General features: G+C 36.9%; 4 protein-coding genes across 8 annotated transcripts; 2 read left to right on the top strand and 2 right to left on the bottom strand.

Annotated features, from left to right (window-relative positions):
- Positions 1–358: 358 nt before the first annotated feature.
- On the top strand, positions 359–4,050 carry LOC105834841 (probable ATP-dependent RNA helicase DDX10). 2 transcript variants are annotated; one of them, XM_012677637.3, is made up of 12 exons: positions 359–615; positions 702–893; positions 950–1,222; positions 1,308–1,429; positions 1,522–1,723; positions 1,793–1,955; positions 2,116–2,299; positions 2,382–2,558; positions 2,635–2,858; positions 2,971–3,161; positions 3,326–3,732; positions 3,812–4,050. In XM_012677637.3, the coding sequence occupies exons 1-12, from the start codon at positions 526–528 to the stop codon at positions 3,933–3,935; spliced, it is 2,349 nt and encodes a 782-aa protein (XP_012533091.1). In that variant the 5' UTR covers positions 359–525; the 3' UTR covers positions 3,936–4,050. The 2 variants fall into 2 exon arrangements, with proteins under 2 accessions (XP_012533091.1, XP_036150995.1); XM_036295102.1 differs by lacking the exon at positions 359–615 and having other exon boundaries at positions 756–867.
- Positions 3,961–6,570, bottom strand: LOC105834839 (isocitrate dehydrogenase [NAD] subunit gamma, mitochondrial). The gene is made up of 3 exons (XM_012677633.3): positions 6,437–6,570; positions 6,114–6,346; positions 3,961–5,772 (listed from the first exon to the last, which is right to left on the bottom strand). The coding sequence occupies exons 2-3, from the start codon at positions 6,327–6,329 to the stop codon at positions 4,834–4,836; spliced, it is 1,155 nt and encodes a 384-aa protein (XP_012533087.1). The 5' UTR covers positions 6,330–6,346; positions 6,437–6,570; the 3' UTR covers positions 3,961–4,833.
- A 349-nt stretch (positions 6,571–6,919) lies between these two features.
- Positions 6,920–9,036, top strand: LOC105834840 (chromobox protein homolog 1). Of its 3 annotated transcripts, none has more exons than XM_012677636.2 (4): positions 6,920–7,065; positions 7,857–7,959; positions 8,042–8,273; positions 8,441–9,036. In XM_012677636.2, the coding sequence occupies exons 2-4, from the start codon at positions 7,864–7,866 to the stop codon at positions 8,665–8,667; spliced, it is 555 nt and encodes a 184-aa protein (XP_012533090.1). In that variant the 5' UTR covers positions 6,920–7,065; positions 7,857–7,863; the 3' UTR covers positions 8,668–9,036. The 3 variants fall into 3 exon arrangements, with proteins under 3 accessions (XP_012533090.1, XP_012533088.1, XP_012533089.1); XM_012677634.2 differs by having other exon boundaries at positions 8,042–8,279; XM_012677635.3 differs by lacking the exon at positions 6,920–7,065 and adding an exon at positions 7,186–7,625 and having other exon boundaries at positions 8,042–8,279.
- A 354-nt stretch (positions 9,037–9,390) lies between these two features.
- Positions 9,391–12,964, bottom strand: LOC105834838 (CCAAT/enhancer-binding protein zeta). Of its 2 annotated transcripts, XM_012677632.3 has the most exons (6): positions 12,809–12,964; positions 11,442–12,579; positions 11,226–11,364; positions 10,770–11,126; positions 10,137–10,550; positions 9,391–9,993 (listed from the first exon to the last, which is right to left on the bottom strand). In XM_012677632.3, exons 2-6 carry the CDS (start codon positions 12,561–12,563, stop codon positions 9,443–9,445), a joined length of 2,583 nt encoding a protein of 860 aa, XP_012533086.1. In that variant the 5' UTR covers positions 12,564–12,579; positions 12,809–12,964; the 3' UTR covers positions 9,391–9,442. The 2 variants fall into 2 exon arrangements, with proteins under 2 accessions (XP_012533086.1, XP_012533085.1); XM_012677631.3 differs by having other exon boundaries at positions 10,770–11,364.
- Positions 12,965–12,987: the final 23 nt, after the last annotated feature.

The following is a 12,987-nucleotide window of genomic DNA, read 5'->3' as shown; positions in this document are numbered from 1 at the left end:
AATTGTTTAAAACTGTTTTTAACATAATTCAAACTCCTTATATTTATTATGTCTTTTAAATATTTCAAATTATAAAGCAACAAACACGATGCGACGCAAAAAAAGTTATTTCTACGCTTTAGCGAAAACTCGAACCCAACTTAGCAAAAATTAAAACCTACTTAGGTTTGAATCTTTGCTAACTTAGGTTTAAATCTCTGCTAAGTTAGGTTCGAATCTTTGCTAAAACGTTATTTGACTGAACCGGACTGGACAAAATGCTTTAGCAAAAATTCAAACCCAAGTTAGCAGAGATTCAAACCTAGTTAGCGAAGACTCAAACCTGAGTAGGTTTGAATCTCTGCTAAGTTGGGTTCGAATCTTTGCTAAAGCGTTTTGTCCTGCAGTCTGGTCGTAAAACTAAAACACGTGGAGTCGGAGAAAACAGGAGAAAATACAGGGATACAGGGTGCGTCTAATTTCAAAAACGGAATAAAACTACATTTACAGATCAGTAAGTGAAAAAACGTAGAGAAACAAATAACAATGGCTAAGAAAAAAGTAAAGGCTTATGTTAAGAAGAAACGAATATCGGAAAGTAAAAAAATCAAAGAGCTACAGTCTAAGTATAATACTGTAAATATACATACATAATCTCAATAACTCCATGTAACATAACGTTGCAAAGGGGACATAAAACTAATTACAATGCGAAATTATAGATAGACGTTAATAAAACGATAAAATTCAACGACCTGCCTCTGTCGAAACTTACCTTGAAGGGTTTAGCGGAGAACAACTATGTCGAGATGACAGATATTCAGAGGCAGAGCATCAGCTTGGCCTTACAAGGCAACGACATCTTGGGAGCCGCGAAAACCGGCAGTGGCAAGACTCTGGCTTTCCTTATTCCAGTATGATATACCACTGTTTGCTTATAATACACGTGATTTATACAGCATTGTTTCAGGTAATGGAAATTTTGTACTGCAAACAATGGACAAGGCTGGATGGTCTGGGTGCGTTAATTATTACACCAACGAGGGAGCTGGCATATCAAATATACGAGACATTACGAAAAGTGGGTCAATATCATGATATTTCAGCAGGCTTGATTATAGGGGGGAAAGATTTAAAGTTCGAAAAGAAACGTATGGACCAGTGCAACGTAGTTATATGTACGCCAGGACGTTTGCTTCATCATATGGATGAAAACCCATTATTCGATTGTGTAAATATGCAGGTAATTGTTAAATAATTTTTATGCTCTTAATTAAACTGTACTTTCAAAGAGAAAAGTTAATGAAAATACATACAATTGTTTGTAGATATTAGTGTTAGATGAAGCCGATCGTTGCCTAGACATGGGCTTTGAGAGGACTATGAATTCCATCATTGAAAATTTACCAGTCAAAAGACAAACCTTGCTCTTTTCAGCAACTCAGACAAAGTACATATTGAAAATTAATTGTGCAGACTTTAATATTTTAATATTATAGATTTACTTTTATTTATTGGATGTATTTTTCTTTTTTATATTAGATCTGTGAAAGATCTAGCAAGGTTAAGTCTTAAAGATCCCTTGTATGTGTCTGTGCATGAACATTCTACTCACACCACACCAGAGGGTCTGCGACAGAGTTACATTGTGTGCTCTTTAGAAGATAAAATAGCAATGCTGTGGTCTTTTATAAGAAATCATACAAAGCAAAAGATTATTGTGTTTCTTTCCAGTTGTAAACAAGTAATTATATTTTTTTATTGCATCAGTGGCCGTCATGGACTGTCATAATTTATCAAAAATCTATTTTAGGTGAAATATGTGTATGAAGCGTTTTGTCGACTGCGGCCGGGAGTCAGTTTATTAGCGCTTTATGGCACTCTTCATCAGATGAGAAGAATGAACATTTACGAATCATTTTGCAAAAAGCAGCACGCCGTTTTATTCGCGACTGATATTGCTGCTCGCGGATTAGGTAACTAAATTTTGCTCTACAAAATATTGTTTAAAACACTTAACACATTTTTGTATCAACACGAAAAGAATTTCTTTTCGTGTACAAAACATTACAATATATTTTTTTATTCCAATTTTATTTTATAATTTTAATAACTATATTGGCTGTAACTTGATAGACTTTCCTGCTGTAAATTGGGTGATCCAAATGGATTGTCCAGAAGACGTCAATGCCTACATACATAGAGCAGGCAGAACCGCCAGATTTAAAAGTGATGGTGAATCTCTTTTGGTTTTGCTACCATCCGAGGAAACGATAATCGAGAGACTCAAGCAATGTAAAATCCCAATAAATATGATAACGTAAGATCTCTTTTAAAAAGCAAATTTTGATCTAAGCTGTTTGTTAACACATTTACTTATCTAGCTACTGATCTCTGTTTAGAATTAATCAAAACAAACTACAATCACCACATCGTAAACTCGAAGCTTTATTGGCGCGAGATGTAACTTTGAAAGAAACTGCTCAAAGAGCTTTTGTGTCATATATCAAATCAGTTTTTCTAATGAAGGATAAAGAGATCTTCAATGTACATGCTTTAAACACAGACGCATATGCCAAGTAAGAACGAAAAAAACATTTATTTTCATACATGAATTATATATCGAATATTTTTTCATAGCAAATTTTGTTATAGATCGTTAGGCTTAGCTATACCTCCGAGAATTCGATTTTTACAAAGAATGCAGAAGAGAATATCGAATAACAACGTTAAGACTGAGAAAGAAGTAGATCAAATTTTAACTAATTCAACAGATAATAAGGAAGATAGTGAAAACAATTTTGATAAAAGTGATATTCCCGATAATACAAATAATGAAAAAAGAAAAAGTGAAAAGGAAGCTAGTACTCTTTGCTTTGGTAAGAAAATAAAAAAGAATTTTTATATTAAATATTTACTTTTATATTAAATTATAAATTTTTTATTACTTATTCCTTATAAAAAAAAACATGTTCACACAATGTTTTTTAGACGATAGTGACGACGAGGATATATTAACTGTAAAAAGAAAAAATGTGGATATTGATGATATTCCAGTGATAGAAAATGAAAATAAAAAGACGAACAAAAAGAAATCAATTACAAACGTCGCATTGGCCAAAAAGATTCTCAAGAAAAAAATTGTACCCAATAAGAAAACCTTGTTTGATAATGAGGGACAAGTAAGAATTATATTATGCATCTCACGCAACATGAATGACATATTTTTATAATCTTATATCGTTTGAACAAAAACTAGAATATATATTTATCTAAACCAATTGTTTCTTCTCGAGTTTTCCTCTTATTCATCCGTTATCTGCTCATACAAAAATATTTGTTTTAGGAAATAATCAATTCTACAAAAATGAAAATGTCAGAATTAGCACGACAATACGAGAATGAAGTCGATTCTGGTATTAATATCGAAATGGCTAAGCAAGTTTTACGCGAGGAAGATCAATTCGATAAACAAAGATTTAGAGAAAAGATTAAAGAAAAACACAGAGAGGAGAAAAGGAAACTGAAAGCTGTTAAAAAAGCAGAAACAAAGGATGAAGAGGACGCAGGTGACGAAGGCAACGAAGGCGATGAAGACTACGATTACAGTAGTGAAAGTGAAGATCCAGATCTTTCATGGTTACCTGATCCAGATAAAATATACGGCAAGCAACAAGATGAAGATAAAGAAATATCGTCTGCCAACGAGTCTAAAAAAGATGAAGAATCCGAGGAAGAAAGCATAATTCATAGGTAAAAATCATAATTTGTATCTATAAATTATAAATGATTGAGAAGTTTTACTTTAAAAATTCAACCATTTTTATTATAGGCCATCCAAAAGAAAATTGGTGACGCAAGAAGAGTACAAAGGAACCAAGAAGAAACGAAAGGTATCAGATATCGTCGAGCTACAGGCTGACGAGGAATTAGCATTGCAATTATTACAGAATTAGCATAAAGTATATCTTTAGAGAAATGTAAATTTATACATTTTATTTATGAATGCAGCGGTATGTACACTTTACAATATAACGATGTGTCTTAACAATAAAGTGTAATTTTACATTATGTGTCATAAAGTTTCAGTTTAACTAGATAAAATTGTACTAAGGCGGCGAACATTTGTCAACTTAGTCATGATCGTACCTTTCTTACATACCCAATATCGATGAGTATTTTTTTAATGATAAGACATTGTAACAAGTATTTTACATTTCATACAAGTTACTCTCACAGTGATAATATTTGGTAAATTCATCTACACTAAGAAGAAAGTTGTTAATTTGGCTATATTTTCAACTGATTAAATTTCTTCAATTTAAATGTATATGTATTTCAAATAAATAAATATTTAATTTAAAGCTCAAGTATTTTATATATTTAACAATTAATTTGTGTCGAATTGTGTTATATATTTAAGTTAAATACATAAATATTTAAAGACATTTAATCAAGTTAAATTTAATCAAATTAACAACTTTTTTTCTCAGCATATAGGAACTGCTACTACTTACAATGTACAGTATTTTTACAAAATTCCAATTATTGAACAAGTTATTGAACAATTAATATATTACAGAGCGAGTTTGTGATCTATTGCAAGCCAAAATTCATCCGATTATTTCAGAACAATGATTTCATGAAGGAAAAATATTTCGCAGCCAATAGAGACAAAATTTTAGTATCATCGAGAATGATTTCTTATTTCGCAATTGTCCTAACTAAGTTTGTCGTATGATTATCCTTTACATTATCTCACTAGAAATCACACAAGATTCTTGGTATATGTCGCCACATTCCGCGGATAATTTTGCTAAAAGAGATTTCGGCTAGAATAATAATTCAGTCTTCTTAAGCGGTCGCAATTTTAATGTGTTTGAGAATATTGTCAACGACGTCTCTGCTCGTTGCGGTGCCGCCCAGGTCGCGGGTGTGCACCCCCTGATTGAGGGTCTTGTTGATCGCGTTTTGAATAACGGTAGCGTGATACTTGTGGCCGAGGTGACGCAGCATGTCAACTGCGGCGTTCAGCATCGCGATTGGATTTGCGATGTTCTTACCGGCGATGCTGGTGCCGGTGTTACGAGTGCCCGGTTCGAAGATCGTGTAGTGGTCGCCATAGTTTTTGCCGGCCAGTAAACCAGCACCACCCAGCAATCCACACACCACATTCGACACGATTGCACCATACAGATTGGTTGTCAGTACAACGTCGAACTGATGCGGATTCGACACGAGTTGCATGCAACAATTATCGATGATCATGTCATTGTGGATGATATCCGGATAATCCTTGGCGACTCGCCGCGAAATTTCTAAGAAGAGCCCATCCGACAGTTTCATGATGTTCGCCTTGTGGACCGTCGTGACCTTCTTGCGGCCGTTTCTCTTGGCATACTCAAATGCGTAACGAGCGACGCGCTCAGAGTTAAAATTCGTAATGACCTTCATGCTCTCGATCACGCCGTTGACGCTCTCATGCTCGAGCATGGAATACTCACCCTCCGTGTTCTGCCTTACAATAACAATGTCAATGTTCTTCTGACGCGAATTTACGCCTGGATAAGAGACACAGTGCAGAACGTTCACGTAGAGGTCCAGCTCGTTCCGCAGTGCGACGTTCCGAGAGATGACACCAGCTTCAGTGCTGTGCGTTTCTATGTTACCCTTCAGAGCCACTCCGTTCCTGCGGATCGATGTGATCGCGTAATCCAGATCGACGTTGTCATCCGCATTAGGATCGATCTCGACGTCTTCAAAGTCCACCGGTACGCCAGCATACTTAAAAACCTAAACTTAAAAAGTAAACTAAATCATAAACGCAAGAGACATTTAAAGCATTTCTTGTACCTAGAACTGATAGGACCAAGAGACGTTCGGAGCATCTCCTGCTCCGACATCAGTTCCAGGTACAAAAAATTCAAAGAAGAAAGGTTCCATTTAATTATTCTCGTATCTTCTATTGGCTGATCTTTTTCAATTGAACTTGCATGACTCATTTCTCTTCCACCTTTTTTCTATTAGAGAAAAAGAGAGAAAAGATGAACTATAAGAAGTTCACTTAAAAAGAACAGGGAACTTAGTATTCTAGCATAAGAACCGCCTAAGATTCAAGGGCAACGTATACGCACCTCCTTTACATAACCCATCAACTCGGGTCCGATGCCAGCTCCGGGCAGCATGGTGACCGTGTGCCTACCACCATAGTGAGCCTTCGGTATGGGCATCACCTTTCTGATGGTCGGAGTTTTGTGCTGGATGTCGAAACCGGACAACGAGGCACATCGGTGGCTCTGAAATATCACGGCCTTGGGTTTCAGATACTTCAGCACTGAGCGGGCAGCCATCTCGCCGTATTGTTTTACTATAAACACAAAACAGAATCCCCCGATCTTAATCCCTCAATCACTAGGTCTTAGAGATTGCGTTCAACGTGTATCGTTACTCGACATACAATTACTCTTGCAAGTGCTATTTTAACGTCACCAACGACGCAACCGAGAGACCTTGCCAAACGCCACCAAACACCAAACACCATGACCACGCCGAATTTTAACCGCTGACTCGAGTCGAACACGCGGATTGAAGCTGGAATTTCATTCGTCGTAACAAACTTTCTTAAATCGCACCGATTGGCTGCAGGACAAAGAATTTTCGGAATTCGAGAGCGTTCCTACCTCTGTAACCAATCAGAATGTAGCATACAGTAGGTTACAAAAAATTACTGCTTCATGTCGCTTAAAATTTCCATAAATTTTCGCACGAGATATTAAAACTGTGTGCGTATTGTTTGAAACCTCCAAAAATTTTTGCCCTCGAGACAAAATAAAAATAAAACGCATCCAAACGTTGGAGAGAAAGAGAGAGAGAAGAGATGAGGATTCTCCGAGTGCAGAAACTCGAAAAGTGCAGGTGGCACGACAGGCGCTACCTTCACGCTTACAGCATTGGCCAGCCTGACATTTTTCGCGGCAACGCACGCGACAGCGAGACTCACGCAGTGTGGAGAGATCCGAGGAGAGTTGTAATTTGAGTGATTCGTCGTGGTTAGCGATCGGGTTCCTCATTGAAACATCGATCTTGGTGAGTCCCCGTATTCTGGAACATGTTCTCGTGTCCGCGAGCGTCGGCGTCCTCGCGCACCAGCGTAGGAAACATCGTCGCGACACCCGAAGAGGGACGCGCGATGGAAGAGCACCGGCGACCGCGTCGCCGTTGACGCCGCCATCTTGAATCAAACCATCGAGTTCCGATTCTATCGTTTTCGCGGTAATTCTCGCGCGATCGCGTCGCGCCTCGTCCACGCTGCTCAACAACCCTACGTCCGGGTGTCTTTCGTTACTTTGACGGTTGATTCAACTCGCGCGATTGCACTGGTGCCGGTTTACGCGACACCGCGCATTTTCACCTCTCCGCGGGATACTTTCCCGGGGGTGTACTTTGATATTTTTCGTTAAATAAGTTGTATTTACACGATTTCAAGAACGTGTACGACCCGAAGCTCGTCAGAGGCGGAGCCGGAATTGCGCCGGAGGCGAGCGAACGACAGTTTTTCGGCTCCATCGTATTTTTACTTTGGCCTATTTCTACGTTGGATTGCATGAGAACTTTTCGGCTCGTAATCGGAACGTGTTTGTGAAGACGTTAGCGCGCTATTACACTATTCTATCATTTATTAAAAGAAACAAAATGACACAATGTCATATGAGCTTCCGTCTTGCTTTCACTAAACTTCAAGCATATGTATAACTGGTCTCAATTGTACATATACTTGTATGATTCTAATATTCAGATTTTATTTTGTCTCTTTGAACTGTTTCCATGTAAACTTTTTCCTAATTTTTATAAATATTTTGAGGTTCTCATATTTACAGAAACAAAATGAGCAAAGTCAAGGAAACTGCACCAACCGACAATGAGGGAGAAGAGGAGTTCAGCGTCGAGAAGGTGTTGGACAGAAGAGTTGTAAAAGGAAAAGTATGTAATATCTCAATTTCAATATTAAATTGATTGTGGCATTATTTTAATTTTTTAAAATTGTTTTGATTACACACAACAGGTGGAATATTTTTTGAAATGGAAAGGCTATTCGAATGATGAAAATACATGGGAGCCAGAGGAGAATTTAGATTGTCCAGATTTGATCGCTCAATTCGAAGAGCAACGGAAGAAGCAGTCAGCTGCCTCTAAACGGCATGAAGAGAAAGAACAGAAAAAACGAAAAAGTGCAAACACACCGACGCCCACACAAGCTAAGAAAAAGGTAGCAGTGGAAGAAAAGAAGCTGGAAGGTAAAGGGAAGCATCGACAATTTTTGTTTATCTATTTTTTTCTTTTAAAATTTTTTTGTATTTCAATTTTTCAAAAATTTTTTAACAAAAAAAAAGCATACTTGCTCTAATGAAGCAAACCAATATAAAAGTCCATTCTATTTGCGAATATCTCCTTCACTTTACAGGATTTGACAGAAATCTGGATCCGGAACGTATTATCGGCGCGACGGACTCAAGTGGTGAGCTGATGTTCCTTATGAAGTGGAAAGGAACAGATGATGCGGATCTGGTACCCGCACGCATCGCCAATGAGAAGTGCCCACAGATCGTGATCAAATTTTATGAGGAACGACTCACGTGGCACAGTCCCGCCCACGACGACGAAAACTCTACAAAACCTGACCCGGAGTAGCATCCAGCATTCTCTCACGATTTATTTTTATCATTGCTGAGTATTCCATTGTAACGTTTATCTTAGGTTACTTTACGAGTTTTCTAACTTTTGTAGGTGAAAAATAAAAATATGAACGTTTTTCAAACCACACTAATGTAGAAAACAATATAATGTAGGATTTTGAAGAAAGTTTAAAAGTTAAAAAAAAGAGTCACATTGCTATCCATGCATCGTCACTACTAATAATATATATCTATTTTCAAAATGTAAAAAATGTGGATTTATAAATAGTGATTGTATAATTTATCAATGTGCACTTTAAAGTGTTGTTTTTAACAAGCATCCCCTTTCTGAGTATATAAAATATATTTTTATGCTTTTAGATGACATAAACTACTTTAAGTTACTTTATTCTTTGCATGTATATCAAATGATCATTCAAAATACCTGTTGCACTTACATAACCTAATGTCAACACCTGTTGCACTTTGTTAAATAAACTTTCTGTTATTTTGAATACGTAAATGCGACTTGCAGTTCAAATAAATATAAATTAGAATAATTATACAACAAAATAGTTTTAATTATTGAAAAAAAAGTTACAAAGAAAAACTTGTCTTATATAAATACAAGATTAACAACTTTGATTAATTGATACAAAATAGCTCAATGTTCATCGAAACTTTAAAAACAATATTAAATTTATCATTTTGCAACAATAATACATAAATTCTTATAAAATTTGTTCTTTCCTTTAAATATTTATTATTCTTACAAATTTGTTACATATTTATTATCGTTTACTTCTTTTAATGCGATTATTGTTATTTGATCGACCAGACTTACGCTTCTTCTTGCTAAATGATCCTTTTATTCGTTCATGTCGCTTCATTTCCCAATCTATTTGCTTAGCGCTAGCGCCATCGCTGCTGCTAAAGACATTACTGCCACCATGTTTTCCCCTTGTTTTATTTTGTTCCTCCAACATTTCGGCAAATTTCTCCGCCGATACGAATATATTGCTATCGATCCTATTTTCTCCTTTTTTCTCTTTACTCTTCGAACTTTTCGCACTCAGTTTTTTATTCAAACTCGAGATCAAATCGTTATCTATTATCTCGTCTTCAGAATTGTTAAACTCTATATCACTTAGATCATCATCTACGTCTGCAAAATCAATATCGCTTAAATCTTGTAAGTCGCTTACATCTTTATCGTCATTCACATCTTCATCAAAATCTTCAGATGCATCATCCATATCGCCATCTTCAAATTGACCGTCATCATTCTCGTCTTCGTTATCATCTGCATCATCCTCGTCATCAAAATCTTTATCCGTTTTACCTGTTACAATTAATAAAATATTTATTTCTATAATTATATAATGCATTAAAAATTTGACGAAAAATAATTATTTTGTTACTTTCTTTTATAGACTAATCTCAATAAAACATTTTATATAAATATGCAAAAATATAACGTGTTACTTTTCTTTTTTCTGGGTATGATATTAGCCGCAATATCCAAATCGTCAAAATCTTGACCACCCATACGATCCAACATATCATTGAACTCTTCGCTATTGACGCTGTCTGCGTCATCTTCGTCATTGTCTTCTTTTTTGATATGTTTCTTAATTTCATTCTTATGTTTTAAATATCTATACAAAAATAACTCGTCCACCGGTATTCGCTCCTCCCTTTCATTGAGATATGCCGCACTATCGACCGGAAGAGATCGTACGCCCTTGGGCGTATATCCAGCCCGTTGTGCTAAAGGATCATTCTTTTTTTGCACCTTCTTATCCTCCAGTTTTTTCGGATTTTTAAAGACATACCGATCCAAAAATCGAATCAACGTCAGATCCTCCAAGGGATCACCTGTGTACTCAATCGATTTTCCTACGAATATAAAAATTATTTAAAATACTGTGGCCTATTTCTACCAACGTAGATTAACTTTAATCTTGGATTAAGTTACTCTTTATCTCTTTCTAATTTTTGGAACTAGAATGAGATAACAAGTAAATTAAACCAAGATTAAAATTTATCTACGTTGGTAGAAATAGGCCTGTATCAAATAACAAATAAACGATATTTAAACTATTTAAAGTTTGTTACCTTGAATGATTTGATTCGCAAAGAAGGCGACGCTCGGATGGAAATGCCTGGATAACGCTTCGAGCTCGGTATTGTGTCCTTTGACTGCGCCCGCATACAGGGGATTTCGACAAAAGGGATTGTACGACTTTACATCTTCTGCTTCAATTTTTATGTCATCTTTTTTCACATCAGGCTTTGTTTCCATGTCCACGCCGATTGTGATGTTTGATAGCATAATGGAGTTTTCATTTATCTCGCAAACGTCCTCCGTATCTGACGAGCTGTCGTTTACTTCACATATGTTATTTTCAACTTTAATAGATGCCTGATGTGAGTCGAGCAATATATGTTTTAAATCCTTGCGACCTTGAAGAACTTTGGAGACAATGTATAGCATGGCGCATGCCAAATTCGCAGGAAAGTAGAAAGTAAGTTGCAAAATTCGCTTGATAAAAGCATACAAACGCAATATACTTTGATCTCTTTGAAGTACTCGATACAACAAGTTAAGGAACACTCCTTGTTTATTCGCCACTCCTATCTGCCGATCGAGTAGCTTCTTGTAAAAAGCCGAGTAAAATCGATTAGCCTGAGACTCGTTTTTACCTGTTATCTGAAAACACAGTTGCCTTATAATAGGAACTAGAAGAGCACAAAATATTGCAGCAAATGCTATATTATAATACTCACTTGATGCAACAAGCTGAGTGCATTGAGAGAAACATTAAAGGATCCAAGGTGCACCACTTTGTAGATAGAATCAATGTGTTCATTCAATACCTTTGAGTCCACCTTAGCAAAGGGATATGCTCGATTAACGCCCATTAGAATTGCTGCCATCATTCTGCTGTCAGGTTCTCCTCTCTTCAGACACGCCTTAAAAAACGCGAAGTATACTTCTATCAGTGTAGCGGCCACCTCCTCGTCGTTTCTATCCAGGACGTATTGCGCCAGAAGGCATACAGCGTAATATTGAGTACGCTGACTCACATTCTTTCGGAACAGCAGCTTTTCAACTTCGCGCAGGACCACGACTTTCATGTTCGGGTGTTCATGCAGTAGCTTGTTAATGCAGAACACAGCTTTAGAGCCAACCTTACTGCTCGGATCACCAATCTTGTTCACGAGCAATTCCAACAGCTTGTGCTCTTGCTCGGCGTTACCTACCAACAGATCGGTCATCGCACCTATCGCCTTCTCGCGATTCGTATCGACTGTGTCAGAGGCGACCGCGGACAGATTCAGAACAAACCGTTCGTATTGCTCGCGCAATTGATCCTCGAAGTACCAATGTGCCAACAGTCTGTTCCTGGTGGTATTCGACTTTATGACGGGATCCGATCCGTTCTCCACGTCGAGCTTGTCCAAATCTTGTTCTTCCAATTTCAACAACTTAAACTGAGGATGCAGCAGATCGGTCAGGAAGAGTTCCTTGAGTGACATGATGATCATACCGCACTGATTGTGCTTGGCGCCTCGCACTTGAGACACCAAAGACACCAGGCGGCCCAAATTATACTTCGGGTTGTCTTGTATCAGTACTATACTGGCTGCCACTTTGTCCGACGTGGTGCCTCGTTGCAATGCAGTTTTCAGCCACTTTGTCTCCGAGTCATGCGATCGAGATTGTTTTAACTGAAAAGCAGCAGTTTCCGCATCCAGACATTTCTTCGCCTCATCTTTCAGATACAGCACGTCCGCTTCGGATTTGGAGTGCTTGCAAGGCCTCTCTACTTTCTGATACTCTTCGTACCACTTTCGCCTGATACCAGTGGTAGTTTTACCAGTATTAAATTCGAGTTCTCTCTTCATCTTCTAGGGAAAAATTCTGAAACGATTTCCATGCATGTGTGTTTATAAATAAAATGTTCTAATATTTTTTGTATTCAAATAAAATTACTTGTATAGTGATCATTTATATAAAATGTAAAATAATATTACAAGTTAACCCCAAAATCTTTGATAAACCTCTTTTAAAGTTTTTGTTCAAACTATTTACTTAAGCATGTTTAGCAAGCGTATTCTACATACAAATCGCAATTAATTTATGCACATACCTAACAAATTCACATTTAATTTATAATAAATATTTTGTTCAAATCCTAACCATGCAGTCACTGTACAATGTGCTTTTAAAAATCATAAATGGACTTTACCGCCATCTGCTCTTAAAATATTGGAAGCAATTACGTGTGATTAGACAGAACTGCGCGAAATTTTATCTTATATTTTTATA

This window comes from Monomorium pharaonis, unplaced genomic scaffold, assembly GCF_013373865.1.
Source record: "Monomorium pharaonis isolate MP-MQ-018 unplaced genomic scaffold, ASM1337386v2 scaffold_621, whole genome shotgun sequence".
Classification (NCBI taxonomy): Eukaryota; Metazoa; Arthropoda; class Insecta; order Hymenoptera; family Formicidae; genus Monomorium; species Monomorium pharaonis.
The sequence above is the reverse complement of the archived record's forward strand: the minus strand, read 5'-3'. Positions and strand labels throughout refer to the sequence as shown.

Excerpts from the sequence above, each read along its gene's own strand:
- LOC105834839 (XM_012677633.3), bottom strand. The coding sequence starts at position 6,329 with ATGGCTGCCCGCTCAGTGCTGAAGTATCTGAAACCCAAGGCCGTGATA. Across the intron at positions 5,773-6,113 it reads TGATGGGTTATGTAAAGGAG|GTTTTTAAGTATGCTGGCGT; the intron begins GTGCGTATACGT and ends TTTTAAGTTTAG.
- LOC105834838 (XM_012677631.3), bottom strand. The coding sequence starts at position 12,563 with ATGAAGAGAGAACTCGAATTTAATACTGGTAAAACTACCACTGGTATC. Across the intron at positions 11,365-11,441 it reads CACTCAGCTTGTTGCATCAA|ATAACAGGTAAAAACGAGTC; the intron begins GTGAGTATTATA and ends CTGTGTTTTCAG. Across the intron at positions 10,551-10,769 it reads TGCGAATCAAATCATTCAAG|GAAAATCGATTGAGTACACA; the intron begins GTAACAAACTTT and ends TTATATTCGTAG.
- LOC105834840 (XM_012677634.2), top strand. The coding sequence starts at position 7,864 with ATGAGCAAAGTCAAGGAAACTGCACCAACCGACAATGAGGGAGAAGAG. Across the intron at positions 7,960-8,041 it reads GAAGAGTTGTAAAAGGAAAA|GTGGAATATTTTTTGAAATG; the intron begins GTATGTAATATC and ends TACACACAACAG. Across the intron at positions 8,280-8,440 it reads AAAGAAGCTGGAAGGTAAAG|GATTTGACAGAAATCTGGAT; the intron begins GGAAGCATCGAC and ends TTCACTTTACAG.
- LOC105834841 (XM_012677637.3), top strand. The coding sequence starts at position 526 with ATGGCTAAGAAAAAAGTAAAGGCTTATGTTAAGAAGAAACGAATATCG. Across the intron at positions 2,300-2,381 it reads ATCCCAATAAATATGATAAC|AATTAATCAAAACAAACTAC; the intron begins GTAAGATCTCTT and ends ATCTCTGTTTAG. Across the intron at positions 3,162-3,325 it reads TGTTTGATAATGAGGGACAA|GAAATAATCAATTCTACAAA; the intron begins GTAAGAATTATA and ends TATTTGTTTTAG.